Genomic DNA, 19100 nt, shown 5'->3' with positions numbered 1-19100 from the left:
CCCGGCAAGAGCTGGCTGGCGAATGGCCTGGGTTGAGAGTGGCTGCGCTATGTGAGTCAATCCCTACTGGGCTTCTGTGCTTGCCTAATGGGCTCATGGAGACTTCCAATGGTTCCAGTGCACTAGGTATGGACGTCTTCTACCTTCCCCCAAAGTAAGGTTGGCTCGCAGGCGTAGAAATAAACATGAATATAGAGCATGTATGTAGTCAACCACAATGGCCACCAGATTTATGCCACCTTTTTTGAACAGTTACATCTTGATAATTCCAAAGTCCTTTGGAAGAAAAAGAAAAAAGGAATAATCAGCTACCTCTTTGTCCCCCTCTATTCCCAACGGATAAATCGGCGAAATAGTTACTCTGTTCATTCGTACGACTGCGAATCTGAAGTTGGGCCTGTCTGTTACAACTGTACGCTGAAGCCACTGCCGGTTGGTACAAGGACCGTCACAACTTCCCGGTCTATCATATTGCACCTACCTGGGCACGCTCAATTTAAACCAACCGTCATTCGGCAGCGGAATACCGCACACTACCTGCATCCATCTCCAGCTAACCCCAGTCCATCACCACACCTTTGTTTTTTGGACGCCGCTAGGCTACAGCAGCACTACTACTACTACCACTACTTCTGTCGAGTTCCTGCTGGTATTTGCTTGCAGTGTATGCTTTTTTTTGATCAATAATCCTACGAGGGCTAGAAGAACTTCTCCGACAAACCCAGGTCCCAGGTTGGTGAAACCTCGTCGATCTCTGTCTGTCTGCTATACTTTTCACAGCCGACGACCAAAGCCAAGAATCGGGCTACATACATCTGACTCCACCCCGTTGCGAACGAATCCATCCAGGCCCAAGACCTGTGGAAAGCCAATCCCCCGCTCTATCACAAGGTCACTAATCCTACCACGTCTTTTCCTCTAATGGTCTTGGCAAGTCGAGGCCTCCTGTCATTGTTCTTCGAATAAATTCGCTCTCAGGCGGTCATTTCCCTCTCTCTCACCCACCCTGCGTGCCATTGAGTCGGCTCTCGGCAACCAACAATCAGCACCCTGCCATCGATTGTACTGCCGCCTGCCCTCTCCCCTCCCTTCTCTCTGGAGGTTGAGCCATGAGCTAAACTCGAGCGACGCCACGATCGCAGTCAGTGAAGGGAATTACGAAGAACGCAATATGCTGCTGGCTCGTTTGCATCGACGACGTCCGACCATAATCCCACGATAACGCCCTTCTTCGCCCCTGCCTCGGCGCCGATTCTCAACTCGAACCTGTCCGTCAGGCCCGTCCGAATACGTACAAAAAGAAAAAGACAAAAAAAACCTTATTTGCTTCCTGTGCAACGAGGCTCCCCCAGCTGGCCACCAGGAATCAAACAACCCTCGATATACCGACCGGCTCAGCCTAGTCCACAATCGACAACCGACAACGCCCTCTAATTCCCACACGTCAACATCATTCCTCTTCAGTATGGCTGGACGAATGACCATGTCGCTGGAGGCGGCACTTGAGGAAGAGCGTCAAGAAATAGAAAACCTGATCATGCAACAAGCTCGCGGCCCGCCTGCGGGGGCCCGATCTCCCTCGCCCTACGTGAGTCCACGATCGCCGGGTCGGAGCATGCTTGACGTTGTTTCCGAAGGCGTGCCAACTTCTGGCAATGCAAGTACCAGAAGCCCGCCACAGCCTGCGTTTCGCAGCATGTTGGATGTGGGTGCGCCAGCAGCGGTGCCCGTACGAAGTATGCTGGATATCGGAACCCCACCGCCAGGTGCATCAAGATCCCCGTACCATCTAGTGCCCAAACCTCGCCAACACTCTCAAGTCACAGGGCTCCGCTCGCAAGCAGCGGCGTCCACCACAGAAGCGCCTCCGACGCAGCGAGCAGACCAGTAGCTGATTTCGGCCCACGGTCTCCTGCACTGTCGAGAACGAATGACATCACCGCTGCATACCAATTTTCCGATATCTACGCAACAAATGTTGGTCAAAGCCAGCCGATCAGGCGGACAGGAGCAGGACCTTCTATCCCGCGTTCTAGCTCCATTGGAGAAGCCCTGCGGGGTGCGGATCTGTCAAACCTCGTACTTCCTGGCGAGGGAAGGAAGCCTTTCTCACTCAAGGGAAAGAGCAAATCAAAGTCCCCCTCCAATCGCTTTGCTATGCGATCTAATTCACCTGGTGGGAGTTTGCTCGGCGGAAATTCGGGAGGTAATCGCCAGTCACAAGGAAACATCGTGTTGGACAAAGATGGCCAAGCCATTGATATGAGCTTAGCCTACCGTAGGCTCTCTGACGCCAACCTTGCCTATGGAGGGTCAAATCTATCGTCCTATGCCCGTAAGAAGACGGAAGCCGAGAGCCATGGCCGCCTTGCGAAGACCAACATGAGTCCTTATGGGGAGATTCTGACCGACGACGATAGCGACGACGACGGTCTAAACTCTAGTGACGAAGAGGACGAGCGTGGCCGCAAACTGACGACGAGAGCCGATAGGAATGGCAAAGGTGAAGGCAAGAGCGCCAAAAGTCTTTTGGCGGCGGCCGAAGATGAACGTAAGAGCCCCAACCGACCCATGATGGCCCCGGATACATTTATACTGACTGGAGCTGTAGGGAAGGAGGTTGCTGCGCAGCCGCAGTATCGATCGCTGTTCGAGCCCGCCATTACGGTCACCGGCCCGGGTGGAGGCAAGCCGACGAAGCCCAGCAAGCAAGGTATCCATCCTGCTACGAGCTTCGACCAGGAGCCTGTTTCGGGGCAGCAGACGCCAAATCAAGATCAGGAGGATGAGGATGTCACTCGGATAAAGTCGGCACAGAGCATGCAATTGTCTTTGACGCCCGTCATTTCCAACCCCGAAGCACACAGGTCTATCCGCATTATTTATCGCGGTGATTACGTTCGTATTCAACGGGATGCTGATGACGATCACCGGCGTCTTCGAAAGTATCTCGTGGCGACAGATCTCAGCGACGAATCCACCCACGCCCTTGAATGGGCAGTTGGGACCGTCCTGAGGGATGGAGACACGCTTATAGCCATCTACTGCATGGACGAGGAGGCGACTGGAAATGCGGACAACGGGACCAATCAAGTCCCAGACGATCCAAAATCGATGAGGGAGCAAGCGGCGGCGATCAACGCCATGGCAAAGAGCCCCAAGATGCCGTCTTCGCAGGTGCCTAGCCCAAGCCCCTTCGGATTCCAACGCAGCTCGTACATAAGGTCCCCGAATGCTAGTGCCAACCCGTCGCCGGCCCCTTCATGGCGTGGGAAGTCGAAGATGGAAGAGGACAGGGAACGGGCCGCTCTGGATATCACTAACCGGGTTTCCAAGCTGCTTCGTAAGACTCAGCTACAAGTCCGAGTCATTGTGGAGTGTATTCATTGCAAGAGCCCCAAGCACCTCATTACGGAAGTGATCGACTTGGTCAACCCCACACTCGTCATTCTAGGAAGCCGTGGACGCAGCGCGCTCAAAGGGTAAGTGATATTGCAGTCTATTGTGTGCCATCAAGCTTTACTGACGTTGTCGCAGCACTCTTCTGGGATCGTTTTCGAACTACTTGGTTACCAAGAGCTCCGTGCCCGTCATGGTGGCTCGCAAACGCTTGCGCAAGAAAAGCAAGTACCAGCCACCGCCAACCAAACAAATCAACAACCTGTCCAACCCTTCTGCTAGAAGTCTCCAGATGGCCAGAGTCGATTAGAAGGACCATTCTCGCCAGGGTCAGGGTTCGTCACGTGCAACCGGGTCCCGGATCGGTTCCCGGGGAAGAAAATTGTTGTTCTGATTTGCGGATAAAGGACTATCATTAGGCCCCCCCATGACTTTTCCTAGCGATTATGACTTTTGGGCCGCGGAGTTGTTCCGGCAGCATTATAGGGTTAGGAACATGTTATCAGGTGGTGGATAAGGAAGAGGGTAGCGGAAGGGGAACGCAGGTTGGGCTGGCGTTGTATTGTTAAACTTGCTTACATGTGTGTACCTTACGATACCTCACGACGATTCAATTGGTGAAGTAGCAGCGGATTTGATGAATTGCCTGAGCTTGAGAAGTGGTCGTGTAAACAACTGTCCCTGCTTGCCACGCTTGATTGGACGACTCGGTCGATGCTGTTCCCATGCTCATTGCGCTAGGTCATGTCAACCAATGATGGACTGCTGGATGACGGAGAGAGTGGAGCGAAAGCGCGACGTTGCAGCATGACCGACGGCGGGCAAGGCGGGGTAGTTGGCAGTTTCCCAATGACTCGACGTGGTTTTCGACCCTCTTGTTGATGCCGTATCGTGGCCGGTCAGGATAAAGAGCTTGCATGAAGCCGGTACTGTCAGTCGACCAGAGCGAAAGACTGGCAGCAGCGGTGTGATGGTAATAGAGGGCAAGCAGAGCGCGCGGGGTGGAGGGACGAGATGAGGCATTGATCTGGTGGTAACTTAGACCATGGTAGTCCGCCGACCTATTTGACTAGTATTCATGCGTGCCCGTCTGACCGTATGGCCTGGGGTGTCTGTGTCTGTTGAGACTTGACAGCCCTATCCCAAGCTCTGGCATACTTACTACTTACTACAGATCCCACTTTGTTCTTGTTGAGTGCAAGTTGAGGGAGAAATCCCGTTTTGTAGTGTGTCGCAGTGTCGTAGTGTCGTCGAAGAGGCTCCTCCTCTACATCTGTGTCGACGTATTATTAGTCGGGCGGCATTCCCATTCCATCACAGGGCTGGTAGCTTGCCCCCTTCGCGGGCCTGCTTTGCCGGCTTTGCCTGCTCTGCCCATCCAGGGCGAGTGAAACGGACGGGCACGCTACAGGGGAGGCCCTTACATTGGCTGGGGATGTGTCTGGGATGGTTACTTGTTCGGTGCCAGACGATTGGCTGGAGGCGGCCTGGCTAAGACCAGCACCACACCACCATCCCGCTGCCCGCATCCCGCACCTGTCCTTGTCTGCTCGTCTTGTCTTGCTTGTCTTGCGTTGACCAACCTCTTCGATTTCATCTGGCCTGCATCGACCTTTCCTACATCTTTCCATGCCGACTGCTACTGCTATCCTCTCCGTTCTAACTCGACTTGATTTGTGCTTATCGCTGCCCAATAGACGAGGTTGCGAGAGTCTTTGCTGCTGAACCTGAACCCTCCGATCGTCCAGTTCGGCTCCCTCCCCCCACTATCAATCGCATCGCCATCTTACATACTTATCAATCGTGCCTGCTTGCCTGCTTGCTTGCTAAGTTGCTTGCTAACCACGAGTTTCAATTGCTATCGACCTCGTTTCGTCCTGTGACCCTGTGACCCCGTCACCCCCGCCATCCCCATCTCCAATGCGATTTCCCGACCTGTCGGCCGTCTTATCGGATTGACTATACAAGCGCAGCCACGGGTCGCAAGTCACCACCAGCCGCTCTGCGCATTTCTGGTCCCCAGGTTCAATGTCGCTGATCTCTGTCCACAATCACGTGCATCTCACACTATTGAATGTGTCGATCGCGCCCAGCACCTTCATCACCTCCCTAGTGCTGGCCTTCGTCTTCCTAGTTTTCTATCTAATCATTGGCGGCGGCCTTCCCATCCCCTCGTTGCGCTTGCCCAGTATCCTGCCGATTCCCCGCTTCCGCTTGTTTGCGCCTCGAGCTCACGCCCAAACACCGACACCAACACCGCCCTTGTTGCATGACCGGCCGCGCTCCAGCAGGAGACAAAAGGCGCTCCCGGCCCTGCCGCAGCAAGAACACCCTCTTCTTCAACTAACCGACTTTGCGCACAACGATCGCGCGCAAGAGCCCTTCACCACCCCCAAGCGCAACGGCCTGAAACGCTTCTTCTCGGGCCCCACGACACCCTCGCCCACACGGCGCAGCTCCAGCAAATCCACCACCAAGAAAACCCACTCCGAGTTCCGCTCCAGAGAAATCACGGGCGATGACGACATACGATCCCCATCAGGTAGACGCTTCTCTCGACGACTTTCACGCGCTTCCCACTCCGCCCCCGACCCTGCCGCCGTCCTTCGTCCGGTACCCGTCGCATCACTCGGGCTTCGCCCGGTCGTCGATGCACACCGACGACCTCGATCAAGAGAGCGTGACCAGCGATCTCATGGACGCGGCGTCGTCTCTCTCTGGCGGCGGCTACAGTCCCCCGGCCTGGCGGCGGATGGGAAACGGTGATCGCGACTTCGGCAGCTGGCGCAGGTCCGACGGCCTCGGCCTCGGCTTCGGCCGCCCGGACTGGCAGCAAGACTATTGCGATGACATCGACGATGAGGACGTCGCCGAAAACGACGATGTGCTGCGGCGCGCCATCCGCACGCGCCTGCCCACAGGCTCACTAAGCCCCGAGAAGGGCCGGACGCCAGAGCGCGACACCGACGAGGAAGAAACTCTGATGAAGCTGAAGTCGCTAGGCAGCTCGCCTATGAAAAGCATCAAACCCGATGCGCCCCGTGAGAGTGTCTTGGCCTCAATGTCGCCAGAAGTTGCTAAAGACAACTGTAAGTTCTTGAACCGTTGCGATACATGCATGGCATGATGGAGTATGAGGCTCATACGAGTTCAGATATACGCTTCGCTGTGCGCGCAGACATCCAGCAGCGCACCGAACCCATCGAGACAGCGATCGCATTCGTGCGCAACAAGTTCGGGTTCATTACTAGCTCTTGGGCAAATCTCATTCTGGCGACGCTTGTCGCATCGCTATCAATAGCAGCTATGCGCAACCTGTTTGCGCCTGCACACCAGCGCCCGGTTCCTGACCTGGTCAAGGTCGCCGGCCTTGCGCGCTCTTTTGAACCACTTATCTACTACTCTGAAAACGGAGTGTCGCAAGTAGGCGACCTGCAAGCGACCGGCGTGGCGGTCTGGGACCTCGGCGAGAGTGTGCGCAGTTCTAATATGACGAGCGCCCCTACTATCGTGAGATCCCTCGATGAGCTCAGCGATTCTCTCAAGACGCTGGCCATCGAACTTACCAAATTCTTTGCCAACGTCGACGGTGACGTCGATGGCATCCTACTTGTCATGGATTGGGCTCGTCGCGAATTGAGCCAGCTCCAATCGATTCCTAGTCCTCCTCTGGCCACCGCCTTTACCAATATTCACAACTTACTCTGCAATGCGGGAGTATTAGAAGACGCTAGCGGCACGCCCACGAGGCTGGGCCATGCCGTCAGCTCGGTGTTTGGCATGAGCACACCCCAGCGCACGCGCGCCACGCTCCAGCGCACATTCACCGAGTTCCTCAGCGTCCTCGAGGATGCAATCAACAACGAGCTGCAGCACAGCCTCGCACTCTTCGGCCTGTTTGAGGCAATCGACCGCCAATTCCTGAACCTCGGGCGCACGGTGGTGCGCGAGTCGTCGATACAGGACGACAAGCACGCCGACCTGCTGTCATCGTTGTGGACGCGGCTGCTGGGCCCGAACGCGGGCGAGATCCGCAAGTACGAGCAGAACCGGCAGCTGCTGCAGAACGTGCGCGAGAAGACGGTGCGGAACAAGGGCATTCTCGTGGAGCACAACGGCAAGCTGCTGACGCTCAAGGCCAACCTCGAGAGCCTCCGGCGCAAGCTCGTCAGCCCGCTGGTGAGGAGTGTCAACTCGAGCACCCTCACGATCGAGGACCAGATCAAGGGCCTCGAGGACGTGGGCGGGTACCTCGATGGCGTGCGGGCGCGGCAGAAGGGCAAGCTGATGGAGATGCTGTACGGGTCTGCGAGTAGACAGGCTGTCGGCGGTGGGGGCAGCAACAACGAACGGCTCATTTCGGATAACCGGTGGCGCTCTTAGGCAGGCCATGCCCCCCTAGGGCGTTATAACAATCGGGGCGTATATTGGCTGGAGGGAGGAGTCACTGGTCTCACAACAACGGAACTGTTCCCCGTTTATGGTACATTGGGGGTTCTGCATATACACTGCCGGGCTATGTTTGATTGCACATGCATTCGATTTGAACTTACTACTGTATGAAGAGACCGAAAGGACATGGCGTTGGTACGGGGATGGAAATCATAGGCGGCGAGCTTTTCTCTCATAGAGTTATGGGAAAGGGGTGGTGGTTTGTCTGTAACTAACCCCAAAATGGCGTTCAGGGTGTTGGCTGGTTGTGCTTTTTCCCCTTTTGATATTTGGATGGATTCTGGTTTGTCATTGGTTATCATACATATAGCATGTAACGGTGGTGAGCTTTTTGCGCGAAGCCACCGAGGAGAGAGGAGAGAGGGGAGGAGAGAAGATAGGAGAAGTACTTGTAATGCATAGCCTCGAACTTTTACCCTTTACTGGACTTGGACGTACGTAATCTTGTGTGTGTGTGTGTGTTGCAGCGGCCTGGAGCTTGCTGTGTTTTCACCTTGTGCCTGTAAGACCTTCTTCGTTCGTTCGGCGCTGCTGCAAACCCCACCTGTCACTTCGCCCTCGCCCTGAGTCATTGCTAAGCTCTTCTCCAAATAGCCCATGCATGTCAGATGCGAACCAGGGCGGACCAAGGAGAGAACCCTCCCCCTTACCGCAGCCGCCTATCAAGGCCTACAGTTTCCCCGCCCGTTCGCAACTCAGCCCGACCCAGCCCAAGCGAGCTCAGCTATGTGCGTACGTGAAACGAACGGGGGTGGGCGACAGGTAAACGTACCTTCACCGCCCTTCTTCCCTGATGCCGAACTCTCGAGCCTGCCAAGCCGGCTTTCTCTTGTATTACCTCAGCCCTGTTCGGCTGTGACAAAAGAGAGAAAGAGGGAGAGCAACCTGGCAGCCTGATGAGAGAGGGGGAAAAGATAGCCCCCACACTACCTCCCGTCAGCCCCCAACACCGGTTCTCGCAATGGTCTGGTAAACCACGCGATATGAAGCGGCCAAGTCATTGGTGAACCCGTACCTTCATCCCATTGTTCACCGGTGTGGTGTGTGGTGTGTGGTGTGGTGTGTGTGGTTTCTCGAAGCTGACTCAGCTCGAGAGGCTGCTACTACTGCTACACACACGCAAACATACACACACAACACGAAGATGGAGATGATGATGATGGAACACCACCACCCCTCATCGGTCGTTCCTATTCGCTGATGCTGGTGTTGCACTCACCTTCGTGCCTTACCGACTGCCTTGTTTCTCTCTCTCCCTCTCGGCCGGTTGCCTGACTGCCAGAAGGGGTAGGTTTGAATCACATAAGCGGCCCGGGGGCTTGGGGGCCGCGAGCCATGTGGGATAGCATGATGATCATGATGACTGTCTGAATGATAGGTTAGAAAGAGAGATGGGTTAATATATATACACGTGCGTTTCGTTGTCTCTTAGCGTTGTGTTATTTGCAGACTCCAAAGCAAAGCCCGCACTCCTCTGATACCACTGGAAGCTGTTCAACTTCACCATAACACTTAACTTCTGCAACTACGTTTGAATCCCAAGTCTCTCTATCTACGAACAAAGAGAGACAGATCATAAGTCTCTTCAAAGCTTCGTCTCGTGCCTCTTGACTTTGATAACAACAAAGTCGTCCATACTTCGCGGCGACGATCGATCGATCAACCAATCACCAATCAAACTGTTGCTGCTTCTCCCATCACTATGCCCCAGAGCCACAGCACCCAGGCTTCGGCCACCGCCACGTCCTCGTCGTCGTCAAGCGCCATGACGTCCGGCCGCCGCGAGGCCTGCTCGGGCTGGCTCACCGCGACCCGAGGCGACGAGGGCGGCCAGGCTCAGGGTCGTCCTCGAATGGCAGCAGCGGCACGGGTGGGAAGAAGGTGTATCACCACTCCCACCACTGAGCCGTGACGGCTTGAAGGGGACCAGTTGGGTGACTTGGGAGAGCGGATATGGCCTGCGTGGTCTTCCGGTGTCGCTCTTGGTCCAATGGCATCCATCATGCACGCGGTCTACAGAGTGCGCATGGCAGATTGCACACGAGGGGATTGCTCGCGACGGTACATCTATGAAGAAGGCGTGGTTAATGTGGAAGGAAAGCGTTCGTCCGAAAAGTTCAGTCTGGAGTTTGGTTTGGGGCCTAGAAAGATTATTATTATTAGACAGCTCGGGCTGGTTGGCGCGAACCGCGTTTTCACCTGTTTCCTTCTTCTATTTACTCTAGTTACTGTATTGAGTTGTATAATGATAGTCAATCCGATTGATTGATATGGGGAATACTAAGTAAAGTCGTAATTCATTGAACCATTATGGACCTTAAAGACCCCGAACGATGCCTATTGTGTTGCTGGATGGTTCCTATTGCAGGTGTCCGCGGCACGCTCGTGAAGTGAGTCTGCTGGTCTTCTAGGCCGCCATGACATTTAACACTGGACGCTGTGAAACCCGAAATTCATTTCAAGACGCCCAAATATCGCACTGTGTTTTATTGGGAAGCCTAAGCATGAACTGCATTCGGAGTTATATGCAAGGTCCTTTGGGTGCCGGATTGCAGGGCTTTCCCACCGCTAGCCCTGCAAGCCATGTTACGGCGTATCAGCAGTGCGACTCGGTCGCCCTCATCAATGTCGTCCATGACGAAGCGCCATACGTTGTCGTTTGGGAAAATCACAAATCGGCAAGCGCCCCCTCTACATCTATGCTCTGGACCTCGAGGGCGATGCGGCAGCCAAGATGATGGTAGAGTTCTGTGGCTGGTCAAATGGCCAGCTGACTGCAGAATGCGCGCGGCTGGAATACGTGAACTCTCCCTTGATACCCTTTCATCAGACTGACTCGACTGTTGCGGTATTCTTTCTCTCGATGCATTGAGTTTCGTTTCAGCATAAGTCTCGAGATGGGATTCCGGTGTAAAAGTCCAGGCTCCAACACGGTTTCGCAGACGATGGTACCAATTCATACCATCACCGTATGGTCAGGTTGGACGACGGCTTAACGTGGGTGTCTCGGGTTTGTTTTATTGGTTATCTGGATGTGACTGGTAGAAATAACGTAACGGTTTCCGTGGTTTCGGTTTCTACCAAGGGACCACGCCGCCCTGATAACGGTCACCAGGTCCGTCTTCGAAGCCCTCCAGGCGGATGTTGACCATCCTTCCCACCTCCTCTTTTCCGGCCGCGTCAATCACCTTCATGGCGGCCTCGGCGCCCTGCTCGGGTTCCAGGTTGGCGCCTTCGCCGCCCATATCCGTCTTACACCACTACCAACAGCGACTTGGTCAGCTATCATATCGCCCGATCTCTACTTCTCAACGCTAGAGCTCCAGGTGTTGCATGGAGGAAAGGGGGACGAGTGCTCTAGCGTGCGTGTGGGGCGAACGGGACAGGTTGGAAAAAGTAAAGAGAGAGGCACTTACACCCGGAGAGACGCCGAAGATGGTGAAGCCCTTGTCGCGGTACTCCATGCCCCACTGCAGCGTGAGCATGTTGAGCGCGGCTTTGGTGATCTTGTACGCCGGCGCAGGCAGCCTGACGAAGACGTCCTGATAGGCAAAGGAGCTGACGGTCGTCGACATGTTGACGACCTTCTTCCGCTCGCCCTTTTCGAGCAGGGGCAGGAACGCGGTGGTTACGTTCTGCACGCTCATCACGTTGACGTTGAAGACGTCTGCGAGATTATCCCTGTTTGGAAGATGGTCATAGTCAGTATACTCTTGTGTCAAGACTGTCTTTTTTTTCCCCCCGCTCAGGACTGATGCGTACATGTTTTTGATCCCGTTGGCGAAGGGCCCCGTACCCACGTTGTTGATGAGGACATCGAGGCCCGCGTCGCCAAGACGCTTTTCCACCACCGGCAGAGCGGCTCTGAGACTTTCAAGATCGGTAGGATCGACGATGATATTGACGACACGGCCGGAAGACTCGTCAATGGCTTTTTGCAGGGCAGGTGTAGGAGCACTGCGCGTGGTGGCGAAGATGAGGCCGACACTGCTCGCGGGACGCTTCAGGAGCTCCTTAACCAAACAGAGGCCCAGGCCCTTGGAGGTCCCGGTGATCAGGTAGTTCGACATGTCGATTGGTGGTATATCAATTGCTACCTCGATTGTACCGAGTAGTGATGTAAAAGAGTATTGGTCTTACATGGCTTTGAATTGCCTACACATACGTACTCTACACTATTTTATATGTAGGCGTCATTCACTTCGTCTTAAGCGCCGCCATGCCTGTGAACTCACTGGCCTCGCAGCGACTCGCGGGGATAACATCTGTAAACCCGTAATTACGAAACACTCATGTTGATATGATCTAGGAAAAGGTTTGTTTTATTTTCCGAAGAAGTAAAGTAAGGCAAGTCCAAGTGAGGTTTGAAGGCTTCGGAGAAGTGCTGCGGTGGCCTAAGCGTTTTCGGGGATAACCCGTCCATCGTCGTGAAATCACCCTCTCTCTTGAGACAACTTCCTGATTACCAATACGGACAGAAGTAGTGAGATGTTTGGTGGGTTTGATAAGCGAATCCAAGTTGTTGCAGTCAGCGGATTGACTTCGCCAGGAATCTATCTCTTTTGGTACCTCTCTGGTGCTAACTTGGGCTGGTAACCTTGTTTCCCTCCCGCATCGCCTGTTGCATTCTCGGCCCCGTCCCAATCGCCAGGGCCAAGGGCTCCATCAGCTAACTCGACGGCGTCGCGTCTTTCATCCGAATTCCGGATGACTTTGGGTTGTTGCCCGGGACCGCATCACGAAACCTCAGTCGGACCATGCGGGAGAGGCCGGGTGCATCACTCGGGACCCGCGACTCTTGGGATGTCCTCACCAATCACCACAAGAAGCGAATCGCTCTCCCGCGCGGATGTCGCGATACAGCAGGCACCGCCAGGATCGATTGGTGCCAGTCGCCATTTACATCTACAGTCGGTCCTGCTTTGGAGCGATGAGCGAAGGAGTCGTCCGAGGCTAAGGGGATCTCACCCCGCATTGGCGTGTTGTTGATGCAATGTGAGAGGCTGTCGAGTCGTAAAGCCGGCGTCATAACCCCTTAGGGAAAATGGGCCACGCGCTTCGCAGCTGAATTATGCGACCCCCGATTTCCCCAGACTAGATCGGATCTCGTGCAGCTTGAACCGCCGACTGCATCCTGTTTGACCTAGTTGATGCACAACTTGCTGCCAGCGGCTTCGTGTAGATCGAGGCTCGCGGCCGCTGAAATTCAATCGATGGAGTGTAGGTTCAGTAGGCAAACGCGCCGTGAAGGACGTGTATAAGTAGGACTGACCTAAGCAGCGTCATCTTCTTGGTTGGTTCGTATGCAAGATGTGATAACTCATCACCAAGGTTTCCGACACCTTATACACGCTGGATACTATTGTTATTAACTTACTACTATGGCCCAGACTACTACTACTGATGTCCTGATCATCGGCAGCGGGCCCACGGGCACCACCATGGCCCTCGAGCTGGCCGCGCAGGGCATCTCCTTCCGCATCGTGGAGAGGAACGCCCGCCAGTCCGACAAGTCCAAGGCCCTCGCCGTGCAGCCGCGTAGCCTCGAGTTGATGAGCCGCCACGGCCCCGTCGAGCGCCTCAGTGATCGCGGCACCCTCGGCCTGGGCGGCGCCGTCTTCGTCAACGGCAAGAAGACGGTCGACCTCGACCTCGGCGATATCCGCGCCACCCGCGACTCGGCCTTCCCGCATACGGTCCTCGTGCCCCAGAGCGAGACGGAGCACTTCCTCGCTGATTGTCTCTTCACCCGTTACGGCTTCTCTATTGAATTCGGCACCGAGGCGACCTCGATCAAGCAAGACGCGGACGGCGTGACGGTAACCTTGAGGAAGGTGTCTTCGCCGCCGTCGTCTTCAGCATCTTCGACACAGCACGGCGTCGTTGGCAATGACGAAGCACAGGACGTCGAGACGGTCCGCGCCAAATACGTCGTGGGCGGGGACGGCGCCCACAGCGTCGTCCGGCACGCCGCCGCCGTCGCCTACGAGGGCGACGCCTACCCGCACGACTTCATCCTGTGCGACGCCCACATCCGCAACTCGAGCATGCCGCGCGACCGCTTCCGCATCTGCATGCGCTACGGCCTGATGCTCGTCTTCCCGCTCGGCGGCGACGTCGTGCGCCTCGTGGCGTCGCGCCCGGGCGAGCCCGCCACGGACCAGCAGCCCGTCCTCCGCGACTTCCAGGACTGGCTCGAGTACATGGTCCCCGGCGGCCAAGCGGGGAGCTCTTCGACCCCATCTGGCTGTCGCGCTTCAAGCTGCATCACCGCGTCGCGACCAATTACCGCGATGGGCGCTTGTTGCTGGCGGGGGATGCGGCGCATATTCATTCGCCGGCTGGTGGTCAGGGGATGAACACTGGGAGTAAGTTTCTTCTATCGTTTTCCCCCTCTTTACTTCACTCTCCTCCCCCGCCTATTACTGTGGTAGTTACATTGCTAACACGATGACCAGTCCAAGACTCCGTCAACCTGGGCTGGAAGCTCGCCCGCGTCCTCCGGGGCGAGCAGCCGGACGCCTTCCTCGACAGCTACAACGAGGAGCGCCGGCCCGTCGGCCTGCGGATCCTGGCGACGTCGGACTGGCTGTTCGGCTTCGCGGCCTCGCAGAGCTGGCTCTGGCTCTTCTTCCGGAACCTCCTGCTCCCCTGGGTCCTGCCCTACCTCCTCGGCGAAGAGACGCGACGCAACAACGCGTTCCGTTTCGTGTCCCAGCTCGGCATACGGTACCGCCGCAGCTCCATCGTCGGGACGGCTGAGGGGTTCTCGGGGCCAGTCTTGGGTGGGGACAGGGCCCCAGATGGACCGGTTGTTGAGTGTAAGGAGGAGGGGAGGAGGAACAGAAGAAGCAGCAGAAACGACTTCACCAGCTCTTGGTGCCGAACAAGCACCACCTAGTCCTATTCTCCGGGGTCACTCCGTCTGGGGAAGCGTCGAGGGACGACTTGGAGCATGCGGCAGAAACGTTCCAGGACGAGAACTCAGGTGCTGCCGCCTTGGTACATACCATGACCGCCAGTCCATTATCGGGCGGAACCAAGTCGTCATCGTCGAGCGGCAGCTTTTACCTGGACGTGGATGGCGTCCTGCACCAGCGATATGGTTTCGAAGACGGGGCTGGCTACGTCTACGTCAGGCCGGATGGGCATGTGGCGCACATCGGGCCGTTGAGTGCTCTACCCTTGTTTATGAAGTGGTTGATGTAACTTGGAATTCATTACACGAGATTGCAGACTATATAATCAAATGATTGTGAACTCCAGTTTCGGACCCCATTCTCTCGTGTCTTCTGTAGTTCCAACCTCTCGGGACCCTGTGGAGTACTCGCGGCATAGAGCTTGGAACTCTTTTGTCTGGTGAACGGTCCAAAACCAACCAACTCGTATAAATTCAGTTCCGGGGTCTGGGGAAGTCGCCCGACAAACCAGCCCTTCCAATTCATGAACCGTCGTTTTGTCGCCAGAAAAGATCTCTACCAGCCTGGTTTCGTATCGTATTGGAAGGTAGTGCAATTCGGTATGTGATACAGTGGTTCCCTCTTGGGTATAGCTATCAACCCTCGCTATCCCGACGTCCTTGTTGTCCACGATTAGGCTGAAATGACCCTGGTGTCGTGGCCTCTCCTGAAGGCGGACTCCTGTTCTAGCCAGGTAGCCCCTGACCCGGAGGTATCCACTTCGTACTCTCCCAAAGGGGATCTCATCGCTAACGAGTTGAGTCTGAGCGTCTTGAATTTCCAGGACAATGTCGTGGTTGCCGATGTGCCGCACGACGTGACCGCTCTTGATTTGACCGTGTCTGGAGGCCCAAGACCAGCTCGGCGCGGTATAAACCGCAGGACGTTCTTGGGGAATGGCCAAGATGTCTTCTTCACCGGTCCAGAGCAGTTGGTGGGCCAGATCCTTTCGCCACAGCCCGGCGAGGTAGTCGGATTGGATGTGCTTCTGCATCCTCGATGCCAACCCGGAGATTGCAACGAGCTTGTCCTCCGGAAAGGTGAGGTCTCCCTTGGAATATTGGTGGACTATGCCACCCCACAGAGCAAAGGCGTCGAGCTCTGGCACATCTGGTAGGCCGTCCTGTCGCCGGAGAGCGGCGCCGCCAAGACGTGGATCGAGAGACTTGACCATCCTCTCCACACCGGGCGGCAGCCCTGCGGGGAACGTCTCGCTCGCCGAGCAGGCACAGCATTCCCAGTAAAGCTGCGTCTCGCCGAAGGACAGGTTTCTGGGCGCCAGGTACCGCTCTTGACACACCCAGGCCCGCTCGTTCAGGGGCGCGCTCATCACCCGGTCCTTCCAGTAAGATTCCTGGACGCCGCAATAGACGCCCGGGTTCGGCCCCAATTTCACCTCGACCTGCAACGGTCGGACGAGCCGAGGATCCCGCTCGGCAAAGCATCCGCAGGTCCCGTCGGCGGCATGGGCCGCGGCGATGTTGCAGTGCGAATTCGAGTAGACGTCGGCCATCAGAGCCGACTCCTTCTCCCAGTCTTCTGGCGAGTCCTGGATGATGCAGAGGCTATCGATCCAGATATAGCTTAGGCCTAGCCATTCCAAGACCTGGATAGCGTCTTGGAAGGACCGAGATAGCTGGTCGGCTGGTATCCCGGACTGGAAGTCGGCAATGTTGCTCGACAACAGCCGCAGGGGCATCTGAGTGCCCCAGCAGTGACTCATTGTAGCATACAAGAAAGTGGGAGTGTCGCCCTGGACCACCAGAAGCCTTGGCGTTGCTGTGGTGCAGTCAATGACGCGGGATGGACGAGACGCCACCTCGTTAACCAGCTGATTGCATTCTGGGTGTGTCTTGACACACTGATCCAACCAATCTCTCACGATGGCCCTGCTCGGGTCCGAGTTTGTGCTGCCATGGACTTCCCCCGATTTGCGAATGGTGCTGTTACTGCAAATTCCGTTAGGAACTAGCATCCTCGAAACCTCTGCTCTTCGGGCCTCAATTACCAGTCTGGGGGAACAGTTGGATGCAACCCTCGTCCTTGCTAATCCCGAACCTCGACCGGGAACCCTCGCTCTCCGGCCTGACACGGAGGGAAATCTGCGGCGGCTCCTTGTTCGTGGAAATGCATTGCTCATAGTCGACATCAGAAGCTAATTCGTCTTCTGTCGTTGGCATCATTGCCGTGGCGCGCCCCTCTGCAATACTATACCCAATGATTGTAGTAAATGAAGAAAGAGATTGCATCCGTTCGAAGCCGTAATCTGCAGATCACCTCTCAGCTTGCGCCGGAAGGTCCTCGTGTGCGCCGAGTCCATCCAGGCATATCTGTTCAGGAGGACATGGCACTTCTCGCAAAGGCCGGGATCGTCCGGAACGAAGGCAGACTTTGGGTTGAGCATTGTAGCATCCATCCATCCGTGCCTTTGGAGTTGCCTTCTACTTGTACTGCCCTTCGAGCAGACTGGGAAGAAGATGATCTTCACCCCGCTGTCATACAGCCAAGCTTCGGCTTAAGATAGTTCCGTGCTCCAATTACTAATCGCACGGTATGGTCCTATATTCTATGCCCCTATTATGGTCTTGAATCATTGTATAGCGCATCCCATTGCATAATCAAGTGTATTGCACCAAGATACAAAATATCTGATCTGAGAAACAGACTTCACACAAATTTATATAACCATGATACATACCCCTTTGTTTTCTTTTGGACAGCGTTCTCCCTTCTCACATTTTCCTATCCACTCCAACCTATTGCGTTCCATCTGCTCGCCTCAAACCTAGACTGTCGGTCTTATCCGATCAATTAACGTGTTGGGCACGCACGCCTTCGCGCCTTAGCAGGTCCAAAAGATGTTGTTGGGCACGCACGCCTTCGCTCCTTAGCAGGTCCGCCATGGAAGTCAGATTTCCCTCTATGGCTGCCATTCTAGCAGCGTCTCCCGTCCGAATTGTGTCAAGCCTCGCCCCGCGCTCGCGCAAGAGGCGAAAGATGTCCGGCCTCTCCATGATCACCGCATGGACAATTGGCGCCAGGTCCCCCGCATTCGGGTCGGCGCCGTGGTCGAGCAGTAGCCGCACCATAGAGATCCTGCCTCTGCATACGGCTTCGGTAAGCAGTGGCACATGGTCCGAGTCCGTCCTGTTCGGATCAACCCCGCCGCATTCCAGCACAACCCTGGCGGCTGGTTCGTCCCGACTATGCACTGCCGAGTTCAAAATAAACTGCACATCTTCTTGTCCGGACTCGGATCTGTCTAACCTGCCATCTTCTGCCTTGCTGAGGAAATAGGTATACATTTCGGCAGAATTGCGGTTACGGTATGCTGCTTCCCACGCCCATTTAAGGGTAACCCTTTCCGAGCGCCCGGTGTGGCGTTCCACGATGGCTTCCGCTCGCTCGAACAGGTCCGGCCACGGTATGGAGAACCGCATGATCTCGATGGGCTCGTAGCAAGGGGGGTATGCTTCGTTTTCGAGAAGGAACTCGAACACCTCCCGACGACGATGTTTCAGAGCATCATTGGTGATCTTCCATTAAGTTACCCTTGCGTAACTCTCGTCTTCATCATTTCCCTGTGGCTTCTTCAAGGCGCCCAGGATGATCTTGATCATCTCGACGTTCCCTCGGATTGCTGCCGCATGGATTGGGGGATCGAAGATAGTTCCGCTTTTGGCCATATACCCTTGCTCCTCATCAAAACTATATTCGTCTTTCAGCTGGAAGAACCGAACGCCCTCCGCCACAAGTCGCTTGAGGTAGGCAGTTTTCCCCAGCCACACAGCAGCGATGTGGATGTCTGCCTGTAGCCCCTCATCGCTGACAGGTTCCCGGCTGACCTTTAGCAGATCCGTAGCTTGCGCCGCCGCCAGCGGGACCAAGTCTTCGACACAGCGTCTGAGCGCGTCATCGTCGGTTGCGCCGCCGTCAAGCTCGCAAATGGCCTGGGCGGCGCGGCGAACGCGACCGAGGGTCCACTGCGGGGACTGTTCTCGCAGCGCATGGGCGGAAAGATAGCGATAGAGATGGTCCAATCCTGCTGAACGAGCCCCTCACCGGAGGTAGCAAGAGGGACTCGGTAAAGACCCGAAGCCACATCTTCGGAAGCGTTATCTGCGTAATCATGGAGAAGGCGCAGACGAATGATGGCTTCGTTAATAAAGCTCCTGAACTGATCTGCAAGGGTAGGTTGGTTAGTTGGGAGCTTCAAGGAGACAGGGAACAAGAGAGCTTGGTAAACGTGAGTGCTTACGATTGACCAGGCGCAACCGCATTGCCCGCTTC

At 55.7% G+C, this 19100-nt stretch overlaps 7 protein-coding genes across 7 annotated transcripts; 4 read left to right on the top strand and 3 right to left on the bottom strand.

The window, feature by feature from the left end:
* Positions 1 to 1465: 1465 nt before the first annotated feature.
* Positions 1466 to 3709, top strand: PG997_005964 (uncharacterized protein; the record flags this gene model as incomplete). The annotated part of the gene is made up of 3 exons (XM_066810279.1): positions 1466 to 1782; positions 1827 to 3482; positions 3538 to 3709. The coding sequence occupies 3 exons, from the start codon at positions 1466 to 1468 to the stop codon at positions 3707 to 3709; spliced, it is 2145 nt and encodes a 714-aa protein (XP_066669202.1).
* A 2208-nt stretch (positions 3710 to 5917) lies between these two features.
* PG997_005963 (uncharacterized protein) lies at positions 5918 to 7782 on the top strand (the record flags this gene model as incomplete). The annotated part of the gene is made up of 2 exons (XM_066810278.1): positions 5918 to 6488; positions 6578 to 7782. The coding sequence occupies 2 exons, from the start codon at positions 5918 to 5920 to the stop codon at positions 7780 to 7782; spliced, it is 1776 nt and encodes a 591-aa protein (XP_066669201.1).
* Positions 7783 to 9553: 1771 nt separating this feature from the next.
* On the top strand, positions 9554 to 9763 carry PG997_005962 (uncharacterized protein; the record flags this gene model as incomplete). The annotated part of the gene is made up of 1 exon (XM_066810277.1): positions 9554 to 9763. One exon carries the CDS (start codon positions 9554 to 9556, stop codon positions 9761 to 9763), a length of 210 nt encoding a protein of 69 aa, XP_066669200.1.
* Positions 9764 to 10928: 1165 nt separating this feature from the next.
* PG997_005961 (uncharacterized protein) lies at positions 10929 to 11921 on the bottom strand (the record flags this gene model as incomplete). Its single annotated transcript, XM_066810276.1, has 2 exons — positions 10929 to 11111; positions 11268 to 11921. 2 exons carry the CDS (start codon positions 11919 to 11921, stop codon positions 10929 to 10931), a joined length of 837 nt encoding a protein of 278 aa, XP_066669199.1.
* A 1311-nt stretch (positions 11922 to 13232) lies between these two features.
* Positions 13233 to 15060, top strand: PG997_005960 (uncharacterized protein; the record flags this gene model as incomplete). The annotated part of the gene is made up of 4 exons (XM_066810275.1): positions 13233 to 14050; positions 14074 to 14219; positions 14310 to 14662; positions 14725 to 15060. 4 exons carry the CDS (start codon positions 13233 to 13235, stop codon positions 15058 to 15060), a joined length of 1653 nt encoding a protein of 550 aa, XP_066669198.1.
* Positions 15061 to 15096: 36 nt separating this feature from the next.
* Positions 15097 to 16533, bottom strand: PG997_005959 (uncharacterized protein; the record flags this gene model as incomplete). Its single annotated transcript, XM_066810274.1, has 1 exon — positions 15097 to 16533. One exon carries the CDS (start codon positions 16531 to 16533, stop codon positions 15097 to 15099), a length of 1437 nt encoding a protein of 478 aa, XP_066669197.1.
* A 1084-nt stretch (positions 16534 to 17617) lies between these two features.
* PG997_005958 (ankyrin) lies at positions 17618 to 18914 on the bottom strand (the record flags this gene model as incomplete). Its single annotated transcript, XM_066810273.1, has 3 exons — positions 17618 to 18310; positions 18362 to 18793; positions 18873 to 18914. The coding sequence occupies 3 exons, from the start codon at positions 18912 to 18914 to the stop codon at positions 17618 to 17620; spliced, it is 1167 nt and encodes a 388-aa protein (XP_066669196.1).
* Positions 18915 to 19100: the final 186 nt, after the last annotated feature.

Source organism: Apiospora hydei (assembly GCF_038363865.1).
Source record: "Apiospora hydei strain CBS 114990 chromosome Unknown utg000005l_segment0_segment0, whole genome shotgun sequence".
Classification (NCBI taxonomy): Eukaryota; Fungi; Ascomycota; class Sordariomycetes; order Amphisphaeriales; family Apiosporaceae; genus Apiospora; species Apiospora hydei.
Note: the sequence above shows the minus strand (reverse complement) of the source record. Positions and strands in the feature narration are given on the sequence as shown.